The 16,532-nt window shown below is 36.8% G+C and overlaps 1 protein-coding gene across 4 annotated transcripts in view; it reads right to left on the reverse strand.

Annotated features, from left to right (window-relative positions):
• RAVER2 (ribonucleoprotein, PTB binding 2) overlaps positions 1–16,532 on the reverse strand; it is a 97,476-nt gene that overhangs the window by 42,888 nt on the left and 38,056 nt on the right. For all 4 annotated transcript variants that reach the window (XM_036109997.2, XM_036109982.2, XM_036109970.2 and 1 more), the window contains one exon: positions 8,151–8,277. In XM_036109997.2, the coding sequence (XP_035965890.1) occupies positions 8,151–8,277 (127 nt within the window). The remainder of the gene's footprint in view (positions 1–8,150; positions 8,278–16,532) is intronic.

A 16,532-nucleotide genomic window follows, 5' to 3' on the forward strand; every position in this document is an offset into this window, starting at 1 on the left:
AACACCTTCTATCATCATAATAAAACACCAAACCTGGCCCTTCTTTTCTCTAGTGCTTAGAGCAACAAAACTAATTCCATCTTTTAGTGAGTATAATACTAACTGAACCCATGTTACTTGCTCAGTACTTTTGTTAGGTGTTTGGAACATTTTGGCAGGGAATGGGGGGTGGGGGAGGGAAGGACAAGATACAGACTTTTCCTTTGAAAAGCCTAAAATCCATTTAAGAAGATAATATATGTACAGAAAAATATTTACATAATAAAAACAAAAGAAACAGTACTGTACATATTTGATAAAAAGAATAAATGGCAACCACACTTTTTATCAAGTTTGCCTGAGTACAAATACCAGAGTATGTATCAAAAGAGATGTTTTCAGAACAGGGGCGCCTGGGTGGCTCAGTCAGTTAAGTGTCTGACTTTTGATTTCAGCTCAGTTTTGACTCTTGGTTTCAGCTCAGGTTGTGATCTCAGGGTCCTGAGATCGAGCCGCATCCAGCTCTGCTCAGTGTGGAGTCTGCTTAGAGTTTCTTTCTCCCTCTGGCCTTCTCCATGTGCGCACACACTCTCTCTCTCAAATCAATCAATCAATCTTTTTAAAAAGGAGGGGGATGTTTTCAGAATAAATAGTATAGAGACAAAAAGGACCATGAGATAGAAAATATATGAAGTAATTTCATCTAATTATTATAAAGCAACTGGAAATTGTCAGGAATAGAAAGCACTTCAAAAAGCATTTAATTTCGGGATGCCTGGCTGGCTCAGTTGGTAGAACATGTGACTCATGCAGCAACTCTTGATCTCCCGGTTGTGAGTTCAAGCCCCACGGTGGGTATAGAGCTTACTTAAAGAGTTGTATTATTTTATTTTAAGAAAAAAAAGGGGGGGGGTAAAATATAAGTGTCTTTAAAAAGAGCATTTAATCCAATGATCAAAAATATTTGGATATTGGGGCACCCGGGTGGCTCAGTCGTTAAGCGTCTGCCTTCGGCTCAGGTAATGATCCCAGGGTCCTGGGATCGAGCCCCATATCAGGCTCTCCCTCTCCCACTCCCCCTGCTTATGTTCCCTCTCTCACTGTATCTCTCTCTGTCAAATAAATAAATAAAATCTTAAAAAAAATTGGATATTATATATATAATATATAACATGTCTACAAGTTTATCCCATGTTTTCAAAAGTACATTTCAAGTTTTATTACTTGCTAAACCAGTCCATTTCATCTTTGGAAAAATGCCCATTAGAAAGTGCTTTCTATAGAATGAGTCCATTTCACAACTGGTGGTAGGAAGATTAGGTCATTAGCCTGAGTTGTTTATAAAGACAGACTGTTTATTAGGAAAGAGGGATAAAGATGGGCATTTCATAACAATAAAGGGGTCAATTCATCAAGAGGATACAACAATCTTAAATGTGCCTCAAATAACAAAGCTTCAAAATATATAAGGCAAAAATTTCTAGAACTGAAAAAGTAGACAAATCCACAATTATAGTTAGACATTTCAACACCACCTCCTCCCTTTTTGCAGTTAGTCACTGTATTTTGTTACAAAACATTAATATTTTTTCCCTAGCTTCTAATGAATACAGTATTTCCCAGTTTAAAACAACAACCATTGGAATCAAAACACCCAGAAAATGCCTACAGTCTCACATCTAACTGCCCTTATTCTTAGCTCTTGGCTAGATCTCCCATTGTGCCCCATCCTCCCCTCCTCAAGAACGCTTGAACAACACTATCAATCAACAATATATACAAAGGACTATAATATGTCATGATGAAACGAGGTTTATCCTAGGAATGAAAGGTTGGCTTAACACTGAAAAATCAATGTAATTCATCATGCTAGCAGACCAAACAAAAACAAAAAACACATATGATCATCTCAGTTAATGGAGAAAATCACTGGATACATTCCAGCAATTACCATGACAAAATTTCTCTGCAATATAGAAATAGAAGGCAAAGTTCCCAGCCTGAAAAAGAGAATCTGTGAAAAAGCTATAGCTGACATAATAAAAGAATTAATGCTCTCTCCTTAAGGTCAGAAACAAAGCAAAGATGTCCACTCTCACAAATTATGCTGGAATTTCTGTCTATTGCAGTAAGGCAAGAAAAAGAAGTAAAAGGCATACATATTGGAAAGGAAGAAATAAAATTGTGTTTATTTGTGGATTATATGATTGTCTATATAGGAAATCCTAAGAACAAAAACCTACAAGAAATAAGCTAGGTTTGCAAGATACAATATATACAAAATCAATTGTACTTGTATATGCTAGCAACATGAAATTCAAAATTGAAATTTAAAAAGCAAAACTATTTAAAATCCTATCAAGAAATGTAGAATACTACGGATAAATCTGACAAAATATGTGTAAGATTTATACCCTGAAAACTAAAAACTACTGTTGCAACAAATTAAACAAGACCTAAATAGAGAAATATTCCATATGTATGGCTCAACCTCAAAACTGTCAATTCTGCCCAAATTAGTATATAGATTCAACACAATCCCAGCCAAATTACTGACATTTTTCGTAGAAATTGACAGGCTGGTTCTAAAATTTCTATACAAATATGAAGGACATAGAATAGGCAAAACAAATTGAAAAAAGAAGAAGAAAGTTGGAGGACTTACACTAACTGACTTCAGGACTTATTATAAAGCTACATTTATCAAGACAATGTAGTACTGGGATAAAGACAGACATTTAGATCAATGGAATAGAATAGAGAGTCCATAGATAGAGCCATGCATACACAGTGAACTTTAATGGAAGTTCAGTGGAAAAAGGGTAATCTTTTTTAACAAATGATGCTGGAACATCCGTAAAAAAAATTAACCTAGAACTTTACTTCACATCATAAATAAAAATTAACTCAAAATGAACCATAGATTTAAATATAAAAGGTCAAATTATAAAACTTCTCAAATATGAGAGAACATCTTAATGACCTTAAATTTGGCAAAGATTTCTTAAATCTGACAAAAGTTGCACAAATTATAACAAATAATAAATTGGACTTCACCAAAATAATAAGTTTTATTCTTCAAAAGACATTGTTAATAAAGGACACCTTATGGAGTGAAAAAATATTTGCAAACTCATATATACAACAGCAGACTTGCATCTAGAATAAAGAACACTTATAACCTAACAAGAAAAAGATAACTCAATTTTAAAATGTGCAAAATATTTAAAAAGATATAAAAGATATAGGGCGCCTGGGTGGCTCAGTCGTTAAGCGTCTGCCTTTGGCTCAGGTCATGATCCCAGGGTCCTGGGATCGAGCCCCGCATCGGGCTCCCTGCTCGGCAGGAAGCCTGCTTCTCCCTCTCCCACTTACCCTGTTTGTGTTCCCTCTCTTGCTGTCTCTCTCTCTCTGTCAAATAAATAAATAAAATCTTTAAAAAAAAAAAAAAAAGATATAAAAGATATAAAGATGGCTAATTAGCATATTAAAAGATGTTCAAAATCATCAGTCAAAAAGAATACTCAAAATCACAGTGAGATAGCACCACATAAAACAGAAAACATAAAACAGAAAGGCTAAAATTAAAGCACTAACATGTCAAGTGTTGGTGAGAAGACTGAGCACACTGGTGTCCTAGACAGTGATGGGTGAGAATACAAAGTGGTTTAACCACACTGGAAAACAGTTGGCAGAGTTTCCTATAACTTAAACATGCATCTACCATATGCCCCAGCCATTCCATGACTAATTTACTGGCGAGAAATTAAAGCATAAGCCTACGTAAACACTAGTACACAAATGTTCACAGAAATTTTATTTGTAATAATCCCAAACTAGAAATAACCTAAATGTTCATCAGCAAGTCAATGAATATGCAAATTATGGAATGGAATACTACTCCTCATTAAAAAGAAAAAAAATTATTGATACATGCAGCAACATAAATGAATCTCAGTAAGCTGAGTGAAAAGAAGCCAAACAGTACATACTGTATGATTCCATTTATAGAAATTTCTAGAAATACAAGCTAGAGTGACAGAAATCAAATCAGTATTTTCCTGGGGATGGAGGAGAGGGAGATTACAAAAGGCCAGAGGAAACTTTTGAGAGTAATAAATGTGTTCATTATTTTGATTATGGCGATAAACATTTCAAAATTTATCTACACTTATAATTTTATACATGTCAAGACATCATTTTTTACACTCTATGTGCCAATTAATATGCAATTATGCCTCAATAAAGCTGTTAAAAATATAATTTATAAGACTACAACAAGTCACACACTATGTAAAATTTAAAATGGACACACACACATATATAAAGAAAGAAGTCTAGAATATTTACACTGTATTATATTTTTGAAGGTGGTTAAAAGGTCTGGATTGAAGAGAAAAGACCGGTATGGTCAGAGTAACATAACCAAATTGGGCCTGGGAGGAAAGTCAGTCTGACAGAAGCGTACAGATTAGACAGAAAAGGCAGACAAGAGTAGTCAGGAATTTACAGACCAGACCACATGTGAGTAAGCAGGTATGTGTGAGTTGTGGAACAGAGATGTAGAGGAAGGGGATTCATCTGTAAATAAATAATTAAGTCCCTTTCATTATAAAAAACAGTGCTGTTTTAGGTGCATGAGATGAACAAGACATAAATCTTTGCAATTATGGAACTTACATTCTGGTGGGAGAGCAAACTATAAACAAGTAAATATGTGTGAGTTATGTGAAAAATAAAACAAGGGTATAAATATAAGCATATTATATATACTACATTTAATATAAACATAAGGAATTATAATTCTTAGCTTGCTCTGAGCCCTCTGTGAGTAGCTCAAAGTATAGTAAGGGATAGAGTTAAGATAGAAAGGACATAGTGTTCGGGCGCCTGGGTGGCTCAGTCGTTAAGCGTCTGCCTTTGGCTCGGGTCATGATCCCAGGGTCCTGGGATCGAGCCCTGCATCAGGCTCCGTGCTCAGCGGGAAGCCTGCTTCTCCCTCTCCCACTCCCCCTGCTTGTGTTTCCTCTCTCCGGTGTCTCTCTCTGTCAAATAAATAAATAAAATCTTAAAAAAAAAAAAAAAAAAAGGACACAGTGAAGGAAATACAGATGGAACTTATTGACTAACAAGACACTTTGTCTTTCCTGAACACGAAGAAACTTTCCATACATCCTCCAGAAGCTTTGCATGTGTTCAAGTGAGGTAGATTTCATCCTCCTCCCTTGCCACACCACACAAACAAAAAGCCATACTTGGTGAAATAATTTCTCCATCGGTGTAAGAGTAGAACATCTTATTTAAAATTGTGAAACCAGGGGCGCCTTGGTGGCTCAGTTGGTTAAGTGTCTGCCTTTGGCTCAGGTCATGATCCCAGAATCCCGGGATCCAGCCGCACGTTGCACATCTGGCTCCCTGCTCAGCGGGAAGTCTGCTTCTCCCTCTGCCCTTCACCCCACTCGTGCTCTCTCTCTCCCCCCGCCCAAATAATAAAATCTTTTTTAAAAATTGTGAAACTTGCACTAAAATAAGCATATCAAAAAAAATAAAATAAGCATAATATCTAACGCCATACATCAATCTGAGTAGAAAGGCAATCTAGAGAATATATATTCTCTACTATATGAAAAGAAAAAAACAAAACAAAAAAAAACCCCAATACTGGAGAGGAGTTACTTAAGAGAGCCTAGAGTCCAAAGCTGTGGCCAATACTTTCTAAAAGACCCAAGGAGCATGATATCCTGCCTGTAAACCCTAACACAATCTTGGACTGTATTAACAGAAATATAATGATCATAGGAAAGAAATCTCACCACATTCTGTGTTCAAAACCCATTCACAGGATATGTTCATGTCTGTGTACACCATATTTCTGGACAGCCCAGAAAACCTAGGCTAATATCTACAAGAGGACAGCTAGTTGGGGAAACTAGAGAGTATTTCCTAGGACATGTTATAGAAAGTCAAATATAGACCTGTAATCTCCAAAGAAATTTATGAGGTGTAGAAAAAATTACTAGAACTCTTGTTCATATTTACTTTCATCTTTAAATAAAAATACTAAGCTTTACCATTTCTTAATATATGGGTTAACAAGGATACATTTATATAACTGACATATAATTGATACATACAGTGTATATATTGGAGCTCTGCTCAAAATTCATTGATAGCGCTGCATAGTCAAAAAATAATTTTTTTTTTAAAGATTTTGTTTATCTGACAGAGACACAGCGAGAGAGGGAACACAAGCAGGGGAAGTGGGAGAGGGAGAAGCAGGCTTCCCGCCGAGCAGGGAGCCCGATGCAGGGCTCGATCCCAGGACCCTGGGATCATGACCTGAGCCGAAGGCAGACACTTAACGACTGAGTCACCCAGGCACCACCAAAAAATAAATAAATTTCAAAAAGACCACTGACCTAGAGAATAAAAGGGAAAACAAAAAAATGACTAAGGTTTCATGATAGTGGTCTTCAAATATTATTAGAAGTCCTTTCTTAGGGAAGAAGCAATAGACTTATTCTGTGTTTCTTCAGAGGAAGAACTAGAATAAGTCACTAAAATTTTAGGGTTTACCATCTAATATAAAAAAAACCAAACCTCGTTATTAAATTTGTCCAACTAGGGAATAGGTTGCCTTGGGAAATAATGAGCCTCGTATGCTTTGAGTGGTCAAGGCATAAACACATATCTCTATACCATTAAAACCGTAGAAAAGATATCTGATTATGTAATAGGCTGAGCCAGAAAACCTTTAACGCTGCTTCTTACACACAAATAATTGATTATAGGATATACTTACTACGAATATTGTTGTATAATAAAAAATTTAACTGGTCTTTGTCTCTGGTTCCTGGAAGGAAAACTCTAAATACTTAGAATTTTCTGAGTGATAGGAGTGTCTTTGTTAGGCTAATGAGGTGACTCAAGGTGGACCCTGCCATGGGGCTGGTCAATGCCAGAAACACCAACCATGTGATTAGAGGGCTGGAGCGTTGGGTCCCGCGGTGTCAGCCAGACCTCCTGATCTCCAGACAGTGGAGGGAAACCGGAGGTTCAGTTCACTAACAGCCGATCAGGTCTACATAATGAAACTCCAGTAAACTCTGGACGCCAAATTTAATTCAGTGGAGATCCCTGGTTGATGAATACACAGATGTGCTGGGAGGGTAGTATGCCCTGATTCCAGGGGAAAAGAGCATAAAAGCTCTGCATTCGGGGCCCTCCTAGACCTAGCTGTAAGAGTATCTTCACTTGGCCATTCTGAGTTCTGTCCTTTATAATAAAACTATAATCATAAGTACAGTGCTTCCCTAAGTTCTATGAGTTGTTCTAGCAAATCATCAAACCAGAACCCCCCAAATCTGTGGCCAGTTGGTCAGAAACACAGGTGGCTTGGGGGACCCCCTGAGCTTGCAGCTGGTGCGTGAAGCAGGAGCGGACCTGTGGATGACTAAGCCCTTAACTTGTGGGGTCTGTGCTAACCCTGGGTAGTTTGTGCTAGAACCGAATTGCAGTCCACTAGTTGGTGTTAGACCAGTTGGGGTTGAAACAATAAGTATATTTAAACATTTTTTATGCTAAACTTTAGTGTTGAATATAAAAATTCACTTCTTCATAATGCTAAAATATAAATTTTATGTATGTATAGTTGTGCATTTCAAGAGGTGGGCTCTTACCAGAGGAAGAATACTAAATAGATAGATATTCAGTATATACCAATATTATAAAGATTTCCATAATATTTTTGTCATTTTCCACAGAGTGAAACATCTTTTCAACAGAAAAGAGGAAAGAGGAAACATACCTTTAACACGTCTGAACAAAGTAATTCTGCTACTAAAAATATTACATGGAAAAGTAGCATATCCTTTGTTGATACAATCCTTAACAACACAATGTGTTAATTATCTGGTCTCTAAATTCCTGTTAACAAAGAGCTAAGCTGGTTTTAATATTTAACATTTACTAAAAAGAAATTAGGAAACACATAAGCAGACTGTATCTACCAAAAATAGTGAAAACATATTATCAGTTCAGAACATTAATTAAAATTCACTGACAAGTCCTAGAAAAATATTTTTGGACTAATTTAATGTGTTTTTCATGCAAAACAGCACAAATTGGCTTCATGCCAACATTCTATATTTAATCTGTATCCACGTGCTTACCTGGTTTAACAGCTCGCCCGCAGAGCTGGGGTTGTAGAAGAACTTGTAACATGGCAGGATTGTTTAAACTTTTCATAATTTGTACAGGATTTGGCTCTGGAAGTAAGCCTTTTTGATTACTGTGCATCTTCAATAAATATAGAAACAGGAAGCATTAGAACAAGGATAAGTACAAAAGATGAAATTTTAAAGGTTTCTTCCAGAAATTCTCACTCCTCTGATCTTTATGATAAATGCAAATTGCTTTACATGATACATTTTTGTATATATTCTATCACAATTCTTAATTATAATGCTAAGATATTCTACTATACATCATATATTGAAATCCTCATAAAATGTCCCCATGAAATACAAATTGGCTTTAAGAGGACTAACAATTTAGTAAGATAAATCTCTTTATACAAGTAGAAAAATTTCAAGGGAATCTGAATGTATTAATGGGGAGATAATTTGTTGGCACAGTATGAATACCTCATACTACAGAAGAGCCGTACTATAATGTTTATCTAAAGCATGATAATGTGGGGTGCCTTACAAAAATTTTTTTTTTTTTTTAAGATTTTATTTATTTATCTGACAGAGAGAGACACAGCAAGAGAGGGAACACAAGCAGGGGGAGTGGGAGAGGGAGAAGCAGGCTTCCCACCGAGCAGGGAGCCCGATGCGGGGCTCGATCCCAGGACCCTGGGATCATGACCTGAGCCAAAGGTAGACGCCTAATGGCTGAGCCACCCAGGCGCCCCCAAAATTTTTTTATAATAAAAGTCTTCATTAACTTCATCTTCTGAGACAAAGCTGAACTGTACTCACATACATGTGATTAGGTAGCTTCCTAAAAATATGAAATTGTTTTCTGTTTCAAAAACCAACCTGATAGATGAGAATATTAATATACAGTTATAAAATACTATAAACTTCTAGTCATAACAAAATGGAGAACTAATAATAGGAGTGGAATCCCTCTCTAAACCCAGATACTGTGAACATGAGAGGGAAAGGGTGACAGATCTGAGAACCAGACAAAATCTGTGAGAACTCCCTTAGAGAGATAGAAGGTGGCGGGTCTCGATGTGGAGGGAGAGACTTCCGCAGGGAGCATGAGAGAGCCTGGGTCTACAGCCAGTTTGGGGACGGGCTTTTGATTGTGCGACTATAATGAGGGCTCTCCTGGCCAGCACACAGAGGGAAACCAGCAGCATTAACCCAGTGACAGTCACAGGACCACTGAATTAAGAGTTTCTCCAAGGCGCAGCGTTATCTGGTTGGGGTGGGAAAAGGGCTATAGTCAAGGACAGACAGTAAAGGAGAGGTTCTCAGCCCTAGCTCCTCATCTGCATTCGCTAAACCCTAGCTAAAATGAACAGACTTTTGCTCTCACCTGTCCATCCTTCACTCCCTCGACCTCTAAACACTCACATATGAGGACACTGAAACCCTCCCAGAGAAATATGTATTCACAGAACACAGCTAGACATCCGGAGAATGTAGCCATTAAAAATTATAAGTAACAAACTGAACCACCTGTAATAGACAAACCAGAATTAATGGATACGAAATGATAAGAACACTACATAGTAACAGACATAATCGATACCCTTAAAAATTTTTTGTTAGTAACATGAATCAAGGACAAGCAGTTACAAAGAATAACTACTTAGAAATACTGGGTATGAAAAACATAAATGTTAAAAAAAAACAGCAGCCCCCACTGCATACTTGACATCATTCTATGCACTTTACATGGATTATATCACGTAGTCCTCCTAAACAACTCTACAGCATGTTACTATTATCACTATTCTATAGACAAGGAAACTGAAGAAACTCATACAGAGCATTATTCTTAACCTCCATCCTGTGCTTGAACAGATAAATAGTAGAATATGTGTGGTTGAAAAACAAGAGAGTGCCTTGAAAGATCAGTTCAAAAGAAAGCTCTAAGAAGACAGAGGCAAAGGATAAAGAAGTGGAAAACGCAAATAAACAAAACAAAACACGGAAATAAGAAACACAAGCAGAAGAGAAAAAGGAAGGCAATAAAGAGGCCGGAAGTGTCAACCTGTATAAGATAGGAGTCCCTGAAGGAGAAGAAAGAAGAAGGGGATCTTTGAAGAAATGATGGCTGAGAATTTCTTGTTATTAAAGAAAAATTAAAGAACATGGAATGAAAGGGGTTACGGCATTCCAAAGATGATGTATAAGGAAAAAACACACCTAGTCACATTTTTGGGTTTGAAACTTAAGAATATCAAAGCTGAAGAAAAAATGCTAGAAGCTTCTACTGAGAAAGAACGTATTTCCAAAGCAACAAGAAATGAATTAATACCATCTTCTTCCTCAAAGCATCAACAGTGGATTTAAGAAGTCAACAAATTAGTATTTCCAAAGTGCCAAAGGAACAATTTTGAATTTACATTTTTAATATTTTTATATTCAGCTATTATTTAAATATGTGAAAGAAATAAAAATATTCCCAACTACACAAATTCTCAAAAGTTTTTACATTAATAACTTCTCTGAAAATGAGACATGAGATGCAGTAAATGCAAGACAATATTACATGATATGTGCAAATGAAGGTATGTAATAGCATAGTTAATTTCACTCTTGCATATAAAACCCAGTACCACGGAAAAAAAATACTTTAGGAAATCCTAAAATTAAAATGTAGACACCAATATGGTGGTAGGTGGGATAAGGAAGGAGGAAGTAAGATGGAGGTAAGATTGACTTAAGTGGGAAGAAAGGGATACTGATAAATCTAGGGGTGTAAATAAGTTAGGGGCAATCACCAATAGGATAAAGACAGAACACATTATTCTCAAATGTGAAGAAGAAATTTTTTTTTCCTTTTTTTTTTAGTAGTTATTTTCTATGGCTTTTTTTTTCTCATCTACAAAACCTTAGCCCTCCAACTGCTTCTTGATCTTAGGGGCCTCAGATAATCTAAAAACCTCATTTAACAAACATTTGGTGTCTAGTGTAAAAGAGTATGATTGATGCCGAGGAGGAATACCAAGATACAGGACACAGGTCCCTGCCTTTCTAGAGAAGAATTTGTATGAAATGGACCAGCCAAGAATCCAACTGTCAGTCGATACAAGCTCTCCTTTGTTGACCACTGCTCCAACAGCGGTATGCACTCAACCAGTTTAATTCTCAAACTGCCATCCTCAGGTGGAAAATGCAGAATTCCATTTAATTTTCACTTTTAAAGGGGTGACGTTAAGGAAGGCACATTCGGGTTTGCTGGCTGAGGGGTTTCCTTCTTCCTGTCCCAGAGATGCTTACCTATTCCCACCTGCTCCCCAGGACAACCCACACTCGAAGAAAATTCTTATTTATCCAATAGTAGATGGAAAATGAAAATGGAAGAAAAAAGTATAGTTAAAAGAAAACATGATATAAGAGAATAATCATCACTACATATTTAAGTAGTCTAAATGTACCAATTAAAGACAGATTTTTTTAATTTGATTTTTTAAAACATGTTTTTAGAGCAACATGTTAGCTATAAGACACATACCTAAAATAAAATGTACAGAAAGGTTGGTAATAAAGGGATGGCAAATATAAACTAAAAGAAAGTTGAAGTAGCAACTCTAACATCAGAAAAACACATAGAGGGGTAAAATAATCAATATGACTATAAACAAATGTGTACCTAATAATTAATAATACCTATACCTATCTACCTATGGAGAAACAACTAATAGAATAAGGAGAAAAAGAAAACCCAACAATTATACATGATAACTTCTAATACATTCCCCTCAGACACTGACAGATCAAACAGAAAAAAATAAGCAAAGATATAGAAGACTTGAGTCACAATTAATAAGCTCAAACTAATATTTATACACACATATATGCACATATAACTTTGTAACCCACAAACATAGATTGGATTGTTTTTGAGCATACGTGGCACATTCACAGAAAGTAACCATGCACCAAAGCAAAATGCAGCCACAATATCCCCTCCCCCCAAATCAACATTAGAGACTAGATTCTCTGACCACAATGCAATAAATTACAAATCTATGTCAGAAGAATAGTTTTTTAAAATTCCTAAGTGGATATAAACTGAAAAACAGAAACAAAAGTAATTAAGCTTTACGTGGAAAAGGAAATCATAGAACAATTTGTAACACTTACAATCTAAAATTTATGACACGTTGTATAGAGTTGTGGAATCACTATATCGTACACCTGAAATTAATATAACACCGTATATTAACTAGAAATGAAAGAAAAACTTAAAAAGTCAAAATAAAATAAAATTTAGGATACATAGGTATAGCATTAGTTAAAAAGAAACTTGATTTAAATACATTAATCAGAAAACAATACAGATTGAAAACAAAGGTGCTAAGTATTAATACCAATAAAGACAGAGGAGAAAGAGTAAACCCAAAGAAGAAAAAAAAAAAAAACAAGGATATTATAAAGATAAGGGCACTGTGGAAAACAGTATGGAGGTTACTCAAGAAATTAAAAATAGTATTACTGTATGATCCAGTAATTCCTCTACTGGGTATTTACTCAAAGAATACAAAAATACTAATTTGAAAAAATACATACACCCCTATGTTTATTGAAGCATTATTTATAATAGCCAGGATATGGACGCAGCCCAAGTGTCCACTGATAGATGAATGGATAAGGAAAAGGTGAGATACACACACACACACACAGAGGAATATTATTCAGCCAAAAAAATATTGAAATATTGCCATTTGCAACAACATGAATGGATCTAAAAAGTATAATGCTAAGTGAAATAGATCAGAGAAAGACAAATACCCCATGACTTCATTCTTATGTGGAATTTATGAAACTAACAAAGAAAACAAAGAGACAAACTAAGAAACAGACTCTTCACTGTAGAGAACAAACAGATGGTTCCCAGAGAGGAGGTAGGTGGGGGTGGGTGAAATAGGTGATGGGGATTAAGAGTACACTTATCATGAGGAGCACTGAGTAATGTATAGAATTGTTGAATCAATATATTGTACACCTGAAACTAATAAAACACTATGTTATCTATGCTGGAATTAAAATTTTAAAAGGGCAGAAATAAGCAAAAGATAGAAATAATGAACAGAACAAAAGCTGTTTCTTTGAAAAGACAAAACAGGGAAATCTTTTGTAAGACTGATCAAAGAAGGGTGTCTGGGTGGCTCAGTAGGTTAAGTGTCAACTCTTGATTTCGGCTCCAGTCATGATCTCAGGGTCATGGGATCAATTGAGCCCCGCTTCAGGCTCCGTGCTCAGTGTGGAGTCTGCTTGGGATTCTCTCTCTCCCTCTCCTTCTGCCCCCTGCCCAACTCGTGTGCGCTCTCGTGCTCTCTCTAAAAAAAAGAAAAATCAAAGAGAAAAAAATGCAAATAAAATACACAACAAAAATGAGAACTAAACGGAACAATTTTCTTTTTTTAAAGGTTTTATTTATTTGAGAGAGTGACAGAGAGAACAGAAGTGGGGTGAGGGGCAGAGGGAGAGGAAGAGGTAGGCTCCCAGCCAAGCAGGGAGCCTGATGCGGGGTTCAATCCCAGGACTTCAGGAGCATGAAGACAGAACAAATTTTAAAAATAATATTATAAATGAGTATGTGCCAATAAATTTGAAAACGTAGACAAAATGGATGAATCTATAGAATATAATCAAATGCCAATATGCCACAGAGAGAAAAATAAAACTAAAATATCTGGGGCACCTGGGTGGCTCAGTCGTTAAGTGTCTGCCTTCGGCTCAGGTCATGATTCCAGGGTTCTGGGATCGTGCCCCGCATTGGGCTCCCTGCTCCTCAGGAAGCCTGCTTCTCCCTCTCCCACTCCCCCTGCTTGTGTTCCCTCTCTCACTGTCTCTCTCTCTCCATTAGATAAATAAAATCTTAAAAAAAATAAATAAAATGCATTGAAAATGTTTATCTTTATAAAAAAAAATTAAAATATCTAAATATCTGTAGAAGAAACTTAAGTGGTAACCAATGGTTTCTCTCTGTATGAGGCTCCAGGACTAGGTCTACATGATTTCATGGATGAGACTTCTCACACTTTCAAAGAACAGGTAAGCCCTATTTTACGTGAGTTGATCCATGAAATAGAAAGAAAAGGGGGAGAAGGAGAAAAAATAGTTAAATCATTTAATGAGGTCAGTATTCCCTTGATTCCAAAATAAATGATGGTACAAAAGATTTTAAGCATTTTTCACTTATGAGCACATGTGCACATAACAAAATAAAATATTATCCAATCAAATCAAACAATGCACTGGAAAAAAATGTTATCAATTAGAGTTTATAACGGAATGATGGTTTAACATTAGGAAATCTATCAGTGTGATTCAGTACATGAATGGATTTAGGAAGAAATCACATGATTGTCTCAATAGTTACAGAAATACTTTGATAAATTTCAGTACCTATTCATGATTTTTTTTTAATCTCAGAAAACCAAGAATCTGTCGAAAGCATCAATGCAAATGCATTACTTTTAAGATTGAGAAACATTTAAGATTTCTCATTGTCACTGATATTCAATCATGAAGGGCCCTGCACGCCATGCAAAGGAACCTGAACTTATGTAGGCATTAAAGAATATTAAGGAAGCAAATGACGCAATCTGATTTGAGGATGGAAAAGATCAGTCTCGAGGCACTGTGGAAGACGAATGATAGTGGTGACTACACAAGAGATTATTTTCATTGTCTAGGTGAGAAAAGAGGAGATCCTGAGTAAAGTAACGAAGATGCTGACAAGCCTCAAGGACTGAAGAGATGTTAGGATGTGCAACTGAAAGGATTTGCTAATATTTTCAACATCTAGATTGAGTTGCTGATTCAGATAATTTTAGTTTGGGGGAACGGGTGCCATATACAGAACACAGAATTGTACATGTATGTCACACATGTGTAGTGGCATCAAGCCATGTAGGTGTTTGTTCTTCTCCAAGGGAGCAGAGTGCCCTGGTGCAGAGGTAGGCGACTGGATGGATTCAGAATTGTAAACGCAGCAAGTCCAGCCCAACATCACAGAACATAGAAAAGCAAGTTCCAGAGAAAAGATAGTTTTCTTTTGGGAATGTTGAAATTGAACTACTTCTAGAACATGAAGGTGGGATGCTTAATAATCATTTGGAAATACAGATTTTGTGCTAAGGGCAAATGGATTCAAAAATAGGCACTTGCAAGTCATTGCTGATAGGCAGTAACTGGGGCTGTTGGAGTACACAAGAAGAAGAAAGTGAGAAAGCCAAATACACATGTCTACTGATACCAGCCCTTAGGGAAAAAGAAGAAGGGGAAGGAATGGTTAGGCAGAAGAAGAATGGTGGGGTAGAATTCTAGAGTGGAGACTTTTAAAGAGACCAAGCAATAAAAGACTGAATAGCACCTATTCAACCTGAATACGGAGAAATCTCTTATTAATCTTAATGAGAACAGGTTCATATGAATAGCGGAGGCAGAAACCACAGTGCATCAGGCTGAGAGAGAAATGAAGACATGATGCAAGGAAGTGGGGCCTAATTGTTCAAGAAGCTCCAGGGGTGAAGGAAGAGTAATATAAAGGCCAGTATGCAGAGAGCATTTGTTAAAGGAAAGGATCTGAACATGTTTATAAGCAGATGGGATGGAGCTAGGGGAGCAAGAAATGACAGTAAGTAGAAAGGTAAGGATCAAGATCCTTGGAGATGGCAGACATGGTCATGAGCCCCAGCACTGGCAGGATGAGGCATGGCTCTTCCTCCAAGGAGGGGATCTTTGTCCATTTTGTTCACTGATGAATCATAACATCTCTAACAGTGCCTAGCATGTAGTGGGTGCACAGTATGTATCTGTGGAATGAATGCTACGGAAGAGAAAAGGAAGTCAAAATAGGGACACAGGAGCACCTGGGTGGCACAGTAGATTAAGGGTCCGACTCTTGGTTTTGGCTCAGGTCGTGATCTCAGGGTCATGAGATGGAGCCCCACATTGGGCTCCATGCTCAGCTCAGAGTCTGCTTGAGTTTCTCTCTCTCCCTCCCCCTCTGCTCCTCCCCACCCATCCCCGCCATGCACACTCACACTCTCTCCCTCTCAAATAAATAAATAATCTTTTTTTTAAATATGGGGACATATTTGCTGGGGCAGTATGAGAAGAGTTGAATGAATGATCCGGCACATGACCTTTGTATTTCTAAACAGTAGGAGCCATGATCAGCTGACAGAAAGGACAAAGGTAGAAACAGTGAAGGTTCGAGATAGTTGCTGTAGAGAATGGAAAAGAGCAGCTGATGAGAGATGATGAGCTAAAGTTTTGCTGGGGACCAGGCATTAATGTATATTACACATGTGTAGTAGCACCAAGCCACGTAGGTATTTGTTTCTCTTCGAG

The sequence above is a fragment of the Halichoerus grypus genome, chromosome 5 (assembly GCF_964656455.1).
Source record: "Halichoerus grypus chromosome 5, mHalGry1.hap1.1, whole genome shotgun sequence".
NCBI lineage: Eukaryota > Metazoa > Chordata > Mammalia > Carnivora > Phocidae > Halichoerus > Halichoerus grypus.